This window comes from Zea mays, chromosome 6 (assembly GCF_902167145.1).
Source record: "Zea mays cultivar B73 chromosome 6, Zm-B73-REFERENCE-NAM-5.0, whole genome shotgun sequence".
In the NCBI taxonomy this organism is placed as follows: Eukaryota; Viridiplantae; Streptophyta; class Magnoliopsida; order Poales; family Poaceae; genus Zea; species Zea mays.
Genome location: NC_050101.1, coordinates 167,464,722 through 167,478,223, shown reverse-complemented (window position 1 = coordinate 167,478,223; position 13,502 = coordinate 167,464,722). Strand labels below are relative to the sequence as shown.

Below are 13,502 nucleotides of genomic sequence, written 5' to 3'. Positions count from 1 at the left end.
CAAAAATTCGGCGACCTACAGTTGGTCCCTGCAGCCGAATTACATCCTATCATCAAGCCTTGGCCATTTAGAGGATGGGGATTAGACTTTATTGGAGAAATTCATCCTTCATCATCAAAGGGGCATCGGTTTGTGTTAGTTGCCACTGACTATTTCACCAAATGGACTGAAGCCGTTGCTCTAAGGAACATGACGCACAAGGAGGTAATTGAGTTCATAACTGAGCATATTATTCATAGATTCGGCATTCCCCAGACCTTGACTACAGATCAAGGTACTTCTTTTATGTCAAAGGAGGTACGTGAATTTGCTGAATTATACAGAATTAAGCTGCTTAATTCGTCTCCATATTATGCTCAGGCCAATGGACAGGCCGAGTCTAGTAATAGGACATTGATTAATTTGATAAAGAAAAAGGTATCTGATAATCCTAGACATTGGCATAAGATTTTGTCTGAAGCTTTATGGGCTCATAGAATATCTAAGCATAGTGCTACTAAAGTATCTCCTTTTGAGCTTGTCTATGGGAAGGAAGCAGTGTTACCTGTGGAAATAAGTTTGAATGCTGTCAGGTTTGCCAGACAAAATGATCTAACTACTACTGATTATTATAATTCAATGATGGATAATATTGATGAGGTGACTGACAAGAGGATGATAGCTTTGGGAGCAATAGAAAAGGACAAGATCATGGTAGCCAGGGCCTACAACAAGAAGGTCAAAGCAAAATTATTCCAAGTAGGAGACTTGGTGTGGAAGACCATTCTGCCTCTAAGGAATAAAGACCGAAAGTTCGGGAAATGGTCGCCAAGCTGGGAGGGTCCTTATAAAGTGAAACAGGTGATGTCTGGTAACGCTTATTTACTACAAACATTACAAGGCAAGGATTTACCTAAGGCTTTGAATGGGCGTTTCCTCAAACAGTATCATCCTAGTACGTGGCAAGATGCCTAAGAAAACCGATGTGATCACATCGAGTTAGTTGCTTTTGGTTCGCCCAGCTCCACCAAAAGGCAGGGGGGCATATGTTCGAGCCAGATTTGAGCCGGCGGACTGTCCGGCCCTGAGGCCGGACGGTCCGCGGTCCGGACGGTCCGCGCCTGTGGGCCGGACGGTCCGCGCGTGCGCAGAACAGATTAGGGTTCCGAGTTTTGTGCTACGGTTGTTAGCTATATTCGCGGGATTAGCTCGGAATCAGTTGTGTAAAGGGTCCAGCCCCCCTCCTCTATAAATAGAGAGGTCTACGGCCGATTTGTAATCATCAACAATCGAATCAATACAACTTTTATTCGCATTTTATCCTAGGAGTAGTTCTAGTCTAGTTTAGGTTTAGCCACTCGATCCCTAAATTCTCCGTCTCTCCTCGACTCTACGTCGATTAGAGGAGTCTAGGTCGGCCTGCCCGAGCCTAGACACCACCTAGGATCTCTACTCCCCGACGGGGTCCCTCCCGGGAGCGAGATCCAGGCGCCGTCGGCGATCTTCCGCCGTCCCTGCGTACGTGCGGACCGTCCGGCCCCAGGGCGCGGACCGTCCGGCCGTCAGGCAGAAGTCCCAGCAACGCACCAGGCCGCGGACCGTCCGGCCCCAGGCCGCGGACAGTCCGCCCTTGCGCAGAGATCACCACCGCGCCTCGCACCAGGCCGCGGACCGTCCGGCCCCTGCGCGCGGACCGTCCGCCCCTGTGCAGAGGGCACCGCCACGGTTCTTGTTGAGTGTTTGGCGCTCCGAAAAGGCGTCAACACCAAAAAGTATGTTGACGCCTTTTGGGAGCGCCAATTACTCAAGAAGAACCGTGGCGGTGCCCTCTGCACAGGGGCGGACGGTCCGCGCGTGGGGCCGGACGGTCCGCGGCCTGGTGCGAGGCGCGGTGGTACTCTCTGGTCAGGGGCGGACTGTCCGCGGCCTGGGGTCGGACGGTCCGCGGCCTGGTGCGCGGCTAGGGCTTCTCTGCCTGACGATCGGACGGTCCGCGCCCTAGGGCCGGACGGTCCGTGCGTACGCAGGGGCGGCGGAAGTCGCCGGCGGCGGCCTGGATCTCGCTCCCGGGAGGGACCCCGTCGGGGAGGAGAGATCCTAGGGGTTGTCTAGGCTCGGGCCGGCCGATCTAGACTCCTCCAATCGGCGTAGAGTCGAAGAGAGGCGAAGAATTTGGGATTGAGAGGCTAAACCTAAACTAGACTAGAACTACTCCTAGGATAAAATGCGAATAAAAGTTGTATTGATTCGATTGTTGATGATTACAAATCGGCCGTAGACCTCTCTATTTATAGAGGGGGGGGGGGGCTGGACCCTTTACAAACTAATTTCCGAGCTTATCCCATGATTTTAGCCAACAACCATAGCACAAAACTCGGAACCCTAAACTACTCTGCGCACGCGCGGACCGTCCGGCCCACAGGCGCGGACTGTCCGGACCGCGGACCGTCCGGCCTCGGGGCCGGACCGTCCGCCAATGCTCAATTCTGGTTCGAACAGTCGTCTTACAAGGTGGGGTCAGGTGTGGTGCTCTCGTGTTGGTGTGCCTACTAGGAACTTAGTCGAATAAAAACTCATACATCCGTTGTGCAAGGTCCTGTTCTCCTTTGTATAGTCGAGGCCTCGAGGGAGCATATAGCTGGGTTACAGAAAAATCTATAGAGTGAGCCATCTCCTTCCTACGAGTCGCTAGTCTTCCAAGGGCCTAACTCATGACAATTTTGTTTAGAAACTACGTCTCAATCAAAGGTCTTAAGCTTCAATTTGTAATTACTTCATATTTTATAATTAAAATCATGTCTATTTTTACTTTAAAACTATTTATTATAATATATTCTTAGCCCTCAGACTAAATTAACAAAGATTGTTGTGAGGCCTGGGCTGGCGTTCATACCATTACAAACCACATTTCGACCTCACTACCCCTTCAACTAAATACCATGAACTTCAGTATCCATACCTCACCATTAAAACCAGTTTTGGGTCTCTAACTAGTTTAATAGGTGGTTTTCACCAATAATGTTGTCGCTAACCAGCGAGTCGTCACTCACACAAAGAGCCTCACATCAACTGGTATATTGTGACGGCAGTCGTATGTTTATACCTGCATATATAATCTAAGAAAGTTCCATTTCTACTTGATTGGCTCTTTTCCAATTGAAAATTTTGTAAATAGGCCATGAAATTTATTCCACGTGATCTTAACATTATCATATTTTGGCAGCCTAATATTTCATACCGTTCAGTATTTGATGTGGCGATCTTCCTATGTGTTATATGATGGATCTTCGAAGCGCGAAGTTCATAGCCGCAGAATACCTGATCAGTTTAGGCTATCCGCACTCATGGAACCCTAAATTTCTACTCTAAAAGGAATATTCTATCCTCGTTAGCGAGATTCTCTACTCTATCCTATAATCTTTCGCAGTCATATTCACCTTAAATCTCTACCCTATACCAACTACCACATATTCTATTATTTATTTTCACCTCTCTCCTAACCGGCCTCTCACAACGTCTCTCTTGGGCCCCACCTCCGGTCCCACCTCTGTCATCCAGTCGCATGGCAGCGAACGCTGCAGATAGAGTTCTTCTCAGCCGACTGTATTTTACAGCTATCTTTCCAGTCACTCGCTGCAGCACCATTCGAACTCTATAGCCTACGATATTCTTTACAGTTCCTTTTCAAGTACGTGACTGCGGGCAGCCTTAGACATCAGCTTGCTTTGGTAGCAGCGTGGGCGCCTTGTAGTAGGATCCAAGCTGATACTCAAATCTATAGTTCTAAATCATGTCCTTAATTCATTTCTTTTCCCATTTTTTGTTTTGATTTAAAACTCAGGCTACAATATTTCTATATAGGTAATGGGTCAACATGATGACCCAAAGAAAAAAAACACAATACTCGCTCCATTTTTTTTATTTGACATTTTGTAGTTCATTCTTATACTGTTTGGCGTCAAAAGATGAAGGCAGTACTAATTTTGTAGGCATGGGGCAAAGGTAGACCTAGAGATGGCAATGGGTACCCGAAACCCGATGAGTTTTTACCCTATTAGAGTACGGGTTTGGATCAATTTTCATACGCATGGGTTTGTTAATGAGCATAAATCTATACCCGACGGGTTTATGGGTACGGGTTTGTTCCTATAGTACCCAAACCCGTGAACCTGTGAGTTTTTTAAACCCGACCAAACCTAGTGCATATTATCATTTTATTTTATAAACGAACAATAAACTTGTTATTCCTTATTTACTTCGTAATTTTTATCAATCGGTGAATGTATCAGTAGTCGGTGAGAGTGTTGCTTGCTTGCTATTATAGTTTTTACTAGCGTTATATATATGGTGGATAGATAACTTAGTGCAAGGTTACTTAATTATACAACATATTATTTATATTTCATTCTCTTTACTAATAATTTTTATACCAAATCATGAACTCGTTGTTCATTACATAGATTTTGGATCATGATATCATTAATCATTACGATACTTATTGATTATGAGAAGAACAAGTATATTGGAGATCAAACCCGCGGGTAACCCATGGGTACCCGCTAACCCGATGGGTACGGGTTTGGGCAAAATCTCAAACCCGTCATGGGTACGGGTTTTTTAATGGGCATAGAAATTTTTCACGGGTACAGGTTTGAGACGGCAAAACCCAACGGGTTTGTACCCGTTGCCATCTCTAGGTAGACCCCTATGCTACGTTAACTCCCTTATGCACACCAAAATTCACCGTGTAATTCAATGATGAAAATATTTGATTTTACCCCCTTTAACAACTGATTATCATCATTTGTATTTTCTTGCTCCGTCCCTGTTACTCCCTCCGTTTCTTTTTATTTGTCGCTGGATAGTTTCTTTTTATTTGTCGCTGGATAGTATAATTTTGCACTATCCAGCGACAAATAAAAAGAAACGGAGGGAGTACATCAAAACCCACCAGAGTACGGTTTTTTTAAAAAAAACAAACAAGGCCACAGTCACTTGGACAGAAGATAGACACAAGCCCTGTACTAGCTGGTAGCACAAGCGTTGAAGCATGCACAAGCCAGCCAATCTTCACAGGCGGAGGCGTCCCTTCAACCATCCAACAACCAAGTACCAACCAATTGAGATGTCAGATATCCTTGTGACGACAGCAGAAGATTGAAATGCACGAGCAAATATCTGACTGGATCGTGATCTAGAGGCAGATAGCTTGTTTAACATGTACTCCTAAGTCGTATGTTAAAAAATCGGAGACAACGTGTAAAATTTCTCGGAACAGGTTAAGCAACAGCCAAGTTCAAGCAGTCAAGGGATTCACCAGTCGGTCCAGGTAGTCAGAAGACTCAACTCCGGTGTATACTACAAAATGAGATAAAAGATGTAAATACTACAGTGTTTTCTACATGTAAAAAACTGAACTGAGCTAGAATTCTCGATACTAAAGGTTCTGACTTTCCACAATAGTTCATACCACTTGCAAAATGTTTCCATCATTTCAAATGCTGTGCTCTCCAATCAACAGCAAAATCTGTGTTGTCATCCTCTTCATCGCTCGATGAGTCACTGCTGGAGTCCGAGTCCATACCGATAGGTTTTCTATTTACTCTAGCAGTACGGGCGGCTTTCGACTCTACTAGCTGTTTCTTCAACATATCAACCTGCTGCCTGTACTCCCTGTGTACAAATAAAAGGATGGCCATGGTAAAAAAAAAACTTCACTCTGCTACACATGTTTTTCAAAATCTAACAGGGTATGAAGTATCTTACTGTTGCTCTAGAGTCAAGTACTCCTCCCTCTCAGCAGCAGCATCAATCTATAGCAAAAACGAAAGTTTGCTAGTATCAGCAGCCTGGAACTAACACTGGCAATAGGTAGGTAAATATCATTTTCACTGCTACCGCATAATGTAGAATACAAATTAGCCTAACCTCCTCTTCTTCAAGGCGGTCATCAACTTCCTGCAAATCCTCCTGAATTTCCTTCTCAAATTCTTTGTACGCATCACTGCACAAGTTTTTTAATGAATAGACATGATAATGTCAGTGTACAGACAGCAGATTACTGCAGATGAAGAACATAAAGATGCACAAACACAAAATGCGCATGGAAATGACAACAAAATGACCAGTTTAGAAATCAAGCTCATTTATGTTGTTAAACTATGCTGACCAGCCGCTGCTAAGAGCCATGATCGTAAATCCAAACTCCAATGTATAATCTCTCAATCCTGACTAGTGACTATACACAAGTCATGACAACAGAATGTAAAGACAGCACAATACATGGCAAACAGGTGGTAAAAATGGTTAACATAATCCTTGCAAAAGATGGCCACCAAAACTTACTTCATGTCAACCTTTTGAGGTTGGATACCGCGTGCACGGAGATCTGCATCTTTGTTATCAAAGAAACCTTCAGGCAACGATCCTATTACTTGAGCAGCTTCTGAACTTGGTTCATTGGGTTGCATGCCACTGCTAGATTTATTGTGATCAAAGAAGCCATCAGGGACACCTTTCACCTTAGTGTGAATTTGAGATGTACTAAGCTCTTTTGGAGCTGGAGCTGAAGCTTCATCTTCTCCATAGTCAAAAAAATTCCCTGGAAGGATTCCTTGGACATTGGTGTTGCTTTGACTCCCTTTCTTTGACATTTGATCCATCCGAACAGATGATTTATCAGTGCTTGCTCCTATGGTCTTCGGTTGAATAACAGCAACTTCATGGCGCACAGACCTTCCCTCAGATATAGTATCTAGAAATCAAAATTGTTATATCAGGGAATTGATGTTCAAAAATTGTTGAGTTTACTAGGGGCGCTAACATATATCCATTTTACAGGTACAAAACTATACAGGAAACATGTGCATTAGACATCGGTATGACAAAAATGTACAGAAAACAGAATAAGTAAAAACTATACTTAGACATTGTAGGTAAAATATTCTAAAACAGCTTCATGGTGTTTTAAAATCCTACACCATGTTTCATTTTAACAGTTAACACAGTGCCAGACTGATAGGCTTAATGATTTATTAGGTACAGCTAGGAAGGACATTACAGTTCATTTGTAGTGGTAGATTCAGATAAGAGATGAATGGTATCTGAGAGCAATGCCTTGGGGGCAATCCCCAAACACTGGACAAGTGGCAGAAGAAAAGGAGGAATCAAACATATAAGATCAAAAGCAAAATAAGAAATGTTCATTTCCGTAGTAATGATAATCCATCGGACATAAGAACAGAAACTTGACATATAAAATAATTTGTGCAAATGCCTCCAGAGCAATACTACAGTCCCAGTTGATCTTACACTATATGGAGCAAGTGAGGTTATTAGGTATTCTCACCATCACTTTTCCTTTTAGCTCCCTGATTATCAAAAAACTTGGTAGGTAGTGTGGATGATTTTCGTTCCTGAGGCTCCAATGGTTGCTCTAGCTTTGCATTGCTGCCTCTAGACCCTGTAAGTGTTGTAGCCTTATCAGCAGCGGCGGCTTTTGCCTGTAATCGAAATACAAGCTCAATTCAGAAGTAACAAAAAAAGAGGTGCCTCCAACTTCAAGAGCAAGTCGCTTTGAATGCAGTATATCAATTATCAACGTGATTTCATAAACCGTAAGCCCATTCTTGGAGCAACTAAACCATACTTAATGCGAAAGGGCCTCTAGCCTAGTGGTTAAGGACTTCCGAGTAGCACCTCCAAGTCCTGGGTTCGATTCCCCTCGGGAGCGAATTTTCAGGCTTGGTTAAAACAATCCCCTCGCTGTGCCCCATCCGCTCTCGGGTTACGATGTCCTGTGCGCCACCCTCCGGTTGGGCCGTTGCAGAGTGGACAGTTGACGCCGGCCCGTTAGTGATGGGGGGCCAGGGTTCGGGGATTTTCTCGGCCGGGACCATTGTTTCGGTCTCTTCTTAATATAATACCGGGAGGGCGGTCTTTCCCTCCCCGGCCGAGTTTTTTTTTTTAAACCATACTTAATTAATTATGTCAACATAAAAATCATGTGCATGCAGCTCTAATCAAATGTACACTATCTGATAGTAAGCAGAAACTAAATTTGAAAATGGGGCTAACACTTCAGTTTCATATGAAACTAGCAAAACAAGCAGTGGAAACGACCATGTATGGTTTTGTTACATAGTGCCTTGTCTAATCTTTTTTAGAATAAAGTAATGGACAAGACTTGGTTTTATAAAGAATAAGATTGCACAGCAATGTATTTTGTGTCGCTGCAGCAAAACATTCAGTCAGGTGGTTTTTTTAACAAATAGCCATAAACACAAACTCGAAAGTGTAAATCAATTAAAACAGGCGGAACTTTCTTACTTCATGATGCTTCCGTGACACTTGGTGTGCAGGCCAAAGTGCTTCAGACTTCAGTGTAATATTGCATACTCTGCATATGGGCTGGTCAAATTCGTTATACCTGCACAAGATTATGAAACTTTACGATGTCAATTTGATGTCTCATAGTTCACAGTATATATTTCTTAACTAAGACCCTGATTCTCTCAGCACTGCAGAGTGCAATCTGAAACACATTTACAGTTCGTAGTTAAAACTCAGGATAACTATTTGTGGTCTTAAATCTATGCTCTCAAGATCTATGACAACCTGTGCAGAATAACTAAATGATGCACACATGCAAGAAACTGGAATCCACTCGAACAAAAAGTTTGATATCACAATATAACTACACTTTCGTCGGGGAGGGAAAAACAATAGAGCTACGCAATGTGTAAGAGTCTCAACCATGGCAGTGCCAAGCATTAATTCAGCGAACCAAGGGCCATACTGTAATTCAGTAGTGCATATTGGTTAGAGATCAACAATAACAAAAAGAAATCCTGGTTTTTGCACAATACTAGCCAGAATTCGCGCAAACTGTTCATCCTAATGCCCAAGGGTTACACCGTGTGCATGCGCGGCAGGCATCCCAAGTCCCAGCCACTGAACTTAGCTTAGCAGCAGGATTCCGAAAAATAATCGAAAACCAAATCGAAGGCACAGATCGAGACAGAGTCGAAGGAGGACCTGACGAGCGCGGGGTCGATGCGCCGCTGTTGCTTCTCCTTCGTCTCGCGGAGCTTCGCGCGGAAGATGGCCTTCCTCTGGTCCATACCGGGCCAGCAAGGTCGCCCCTAGAACCCGAGCCTGCCTACTTCGCCTTCACCAACGGATGCTGCGGCTGGCGGCCGGGTCCTTCGGTCCGCGTCTAGAAGATTCTTAAGAAGGGGGCTAGGGAAGCTGTCGCCGCAGGAGGAGGCGAGGGCGGGGGAGAAAGGAGCGGGTGGGGAAGCGAGATGGGAACCTGACGGTAGAAACGACACCAACGACGAGCTCGCGCGTGGACGTCCGGCGAGGGCTGGAGGAGAGCGGCGGGCGCTTGGGTTGCCGACTGGCCGGTGAGGGAGGGTTTGGGCCTGGGACTGGGCCTACGATGTTTTGCTTTAAAAACTATTTATAGCGTTAAAAAAACTTATAATACATGTAGCTTGCACTATACGTAGTCATATTTAATATCTATAAAAAATAAATTTAATATCAAAATAAATATATGGTTTATATATCAGATACACTTTATTTTAGTCAAAAGACTAACAAAAATATAAGTTAAAAAGAGTTTAAACCCTTTTTTATAGCTCGTTTATGGCTTGCCAGTATTCTCTTTTAAGTCCACAAAAGAAACTAATTTGCTCGGGTGGCTTCCTAGAAGTGATTTTTTAACAAATTACTCTCTTTTTTTTGCCAAACAGCAAAATTGTATACAGTGTAAAAAATCACTATCAATTTATAATGTGTCGATAAAATATATCTTAGATACCACATAAGCTTCTAAAAACTTGGAGAAACCTAATTCGCCTTCTCTTGGACATCTTGATCATTTCAAAAACATCGAGAAGGGATCAAGCTAAAGTAAAAACTGCGACAAGAGAAGAAGAAACAAAAATGAGAGAGAAGAGGAGGGCGACGAGATATATCAATCCCAATTTTGTATGTGGCTATCAATCTCATCCAATCCATGTTGATTATATGTAAGGTAGTATTAGCCTCAATGACTAACAATTCATAGAGTGGACATATGAATTCCTACTTTTAGGACTAGTTTGAAAACTCGAATCCCTTTGAGAATAGAAGGAAGTTAAGGGGGAAATAGTTTATTTTTACATTAATCTCTAAGGAGATTTGAGTTTCCAAACTAATCGTTATACGATAACTTTGTCGTTCAGGAGCAAACGTTTCTCCCCTAAGTTTCTTGGAGATTTTTTTTACTATGAGAGCTTCTTGGTTTTAATTTGTGTTGTTGGCGTGCATACCTAATTGTAACTCGCTATTCGCTTAATTCACAAGTGACAAGTTAATACATCCATGTGGAGATCTGAAAGTCGCCTAGAGGGGGGGTGAATAGGGCGAAACTGAAATTCTTAAAAATAATCACAACTACAAGTCGGGTTAGTGTTAGAAATATAATGGAGTCCGCGAGAGAGGGTGCAAAACAAATCGCAAGCGAATAATGAAGTTAGACACGCGGATTTGTTTTACCGAGGTTCGGTTCTCTCAAACCTACTCCCCGTTGAGGAGGCCACAAAGGTCGGGTCTCTTTCAACCCTTACCATCTCTCAAACGGTCCCTCGGACCGAGTGAGCTTTTTCTTCTCAATCACTTGGAACACAAAGTTCCCACAAGGACCACCACAAGATTGGTGTCTTTTGCCTCAATTACAAGTGAGTATGATTGCAAGAAAGAAGAAAGCAATCCAAGCGCAAGAGCTCGAAAGAACACAAGCAAATCTCTCTCACTAGTCACTAGGGCGTTGTGTGGAGTTTGGAGAGGATTTGATCTCTTTGGTGTGTCTAGAATTGAATGCTAGAGCTCTTGTAAGTAGTTGGGAAGTGGAAAACTTGGATGCAATGAATGGTGGGTGGTTGGGGGTTGATAGTCGCCTAGAGGGGGGGTGAATAGGGCGAAACTGAAATTTACAAAAATAATCACAACTACAAGCCGGGGTTAGCGTTAGTAATAATAAATGAGTCCGCGAGAGAGGGCGCAAAACAAATCGCAAGCAAATAAGGAGAGTGACACGTGGATTTGTTTTACCGAGGTTCGGTTCTTGCAAACCTACTCCCCGTTGAGGAGGCCACAAAGGCCGGGTCTCTTTCAACCCTTCCCTCTCTCAAACGGTCCCTCGGACCGAGTGAGCTTTCCTTCTTCTCAATCAACCGGGAACAAAACTTCCCCGCAAGGGCCACCACACAATTGGTGCCTCTTGCCTCGGTTACAATTGAGTGTTGATCACAAGAGCAAAAAGAGAAAGAAAGAATGCGATCCAAGCGCAAGAGCTCAAATGAACACGGCAAATCACTCTCTCTGGTCACTAGGGTTTTGTGTGGAATTGGAGAGGATTTGATCTCTTTGAATGTGTCTAGAATTGAATGCCTAGCTCTTGTAAGTGGTTGAGAAGTGGAAAACTTGGATGGCAATGAATGTGGGGTGGTTGGGGTATTTATAGCCCCAACCACCAAATGTGGCCGTTGGGGAGCCAGTCTGCTCGATGGCGCACCGGACAGTCCGGTGCACACCGGACATGTCCGGTGCCCCTGCCACGTCATCAGTGCCGTTGGAATCTGACCGTTGGAGTTCTGACTTGTGGGCCACCCTTGATGTCCGGTGGCGCACCGGACAGCTCCTGTTCATTGTCCGGTGCGCCAGTATGGGCAAACCTGACGTCTGCGCGCGCTGCGGCGCATTTAATGCCTCTGCAGGTAGCCGTTGGCGCGGGATAGCCGTTGCGCTGGAGTCACACCGGACAGTCCGGTGCACACCGGACATGTCCGGTGAATTATAGCGGACGAGCCGTTGGCTTTTCCCGAAGCTGAAGAGTTCCTGAGGCCGCTTCTCCATGGCGCACCGGACACTGTCCGGTGTACACCGGACAGTCCGGTGAATTATAGTGCGAGAGCCCCTGGAAATTCCCGAAGGTGGCGAGTTCGAGCTGGAGTCCCCTGGTGCACCGGACACTGTCCGGTGGTGCACCGGACACTGTCCGGTGGCACACCGGACAGTCCGGTGCGCCCAGACCAGAGGGCCTTCGGTTGGCTCTTTGCCCTTTTGTTGAACCCAACACTTGGTCATTTTATTGGCTATGTTGTGAACCTTTGACACCTGTATAATTTATACACTAGAACAAACTAGTTAGTCCAAAGATTTGTGTTGGGCAATTCAACCACCAAAATTATATAGGAACAAGGTGTAAGCCTAATTCCCTTTCAATCTCCCCCTTTTTGGTGATTGATGCCAACACAAACCAAAGCAAATATAGAAGTGCATAATTGAACTAGTTTACATAATGTAAGTGCAAAGGTTACTTGGAATTGAGCCAATATAACTACTTACAAGATATGCAAGGAATGTTTCTCTCTTATATAACATTTTGGACCACGTTTGCACCACATGTTTTGTTTTTGCAAATTCTTTTTGTAAATCCATTTCAAAAGATCTTTTTTTTAAATAGTCAAAGGTACATAAATAAGAGTTTGCAAAAGCATTTTCAAGATTTGAAATTTCCTCCCCCTGTTTCAAATGCTTTTCCTTTGACTAAACAAAACTCCCCCTAAAAGAGATCCACCTCTTAGTGTTCAAGAGGGTTTTGATATACCATTTTTGAAATACTACTTTCCCCCCCTTTTGAACATAATAGGATACCAAATGATAAAGACTTTTGGAAAGCACTAAGTTTTTGAATTTGGTGGTGGTGGTGCGGTCCTTTTGCTTTGGGCTCATTTCTCCCCCTTTTTGGCATTAATCGCCAAAAACGGAATCATTAGAGCCCTCGGTGTGCAATCTTCCCCTTTGGTCATAAATAAGTGAGTTAAGATTATACCAGAGACGAAGTCCTTTTGCGGTTGAGCTTTTATTCTCTCCCCCAAGGATGAAGTCCTTTCCCTTGATGCTCATTTCTCCCCTGAAGAAGAGAGAGTTGCTCGGAGTGATGGCGAAGCATGAGTTACGGAGTGGAAGCCTTTGTCTTCGCCGAAGACTCCAATTCCCTTTCAATATACCTATGACTTGGTTTGAAATCAACTTGAAAACACATTAGTCATAGCATATAAAAGAGATATGATCAAAGGTATTTAAATGAGCTATGTGTGCAAGCTAGCAAAAGAAATTTCTAGAATCAAGAATATTGAGCTCATGCCTAAGTCTGGTAAAAGATTGTTCATCAAGTGGCTTGGTAAAGATATCGGCTAATTGATCTTTAGTATTAATGTAAGAAATCTCGATATCCCCCTTTTGTTGGTGATCCCTAAGAAAATGATACCGAATGGCTATGTGCTTAGTGCGGCTATGCTCGACGGGATTGTCGGCCATTTTAATTGCACTCTCATTATCACATAGCAAAGGGACTTTGGTTAATTTGTAACCGTAGTCCCGCAGGGTTTGCCTCATCCAAAGCAATTGCGCGCAACAATGTCCTGCGGCAATGTACTCGGCTTCGGCGGTGGAAAGAGCGACCGAATTTT

General features: G+C 44.0%; 1 protein-coding gene across 2 annotated transcripts; it reads right to left on the bottom strand.

Annotated features, from left to right (window-relative positions):
• Positions 1 to 4,735: 4,735 nt before the first annotated feature.
• On the bottom strand, positions 4,736 to 9,441 carry LOC100279945 (zinc ion binding). 2 transcript variants are annotated; one of them, XM_008649510.3, is made up of 8 exons: positions 9,016 to 9,441; positions 8,308 to 8,407; positions 7,328 to 7,481; positions 6,325 to 6,733; positions 5,908 to 5,983; positions 5,746 to 5,792; positions 5,450 to 5,652; positions 4,736 to 5,337 (listed from the first exon to the last, which is right to left on the bottom strand). In XM_008649510.3, the coding sequence occupies exons 1-7, from the start codon at positions 9,099 to 9,101 to the stop codon at positions 5,469 to 5,471; spliced, it is 1,056 nt and encodes a 351-aa protein (XP_008647732.1). In that variant the 5' UTR covers positions 9,102 to 9,441; the 3' UTR covers positions 4,736 to 5,337; positions 5,450 to 5,468. The 2 variants fall into 2 exon arrangements, with proteins under 2 accessions (XP_008647732.1, NP_001146367.1); NM_001152895.1 differs by having other exon boundaries at positions 5,241 to 5,652; positions 9,016 to 9,397.
• Between the last annotated feature and the right edge of the window lie 4,061 nt (positions 9,442 to 13,502).

Bases quoted from the DNA above. Each gene is read 5' to 3' on its own strand.
- LOC100279945 (XM_008649510.3), bottom strand. From the start codon at position 9,101: ATGGACCAGAGGAAGGCCATCTTCCGCGCGAAGCTCCGCGAGACGAAG. The intron at 6,734-7,327 runs GTGAGAATACCT...TTTGATTTCTAG, and splicing joins AGCTAAAAGGAAAAGTGATG to ATACTATATCTGAGGGAAGG. The intron at 5,653-5,745 runs GTAAGATACTTC...ATTTGTACACAG, and splicing joins TACTTGACTCTAGAGCAACA to GGAGTACAGGCAGCAGGTTG.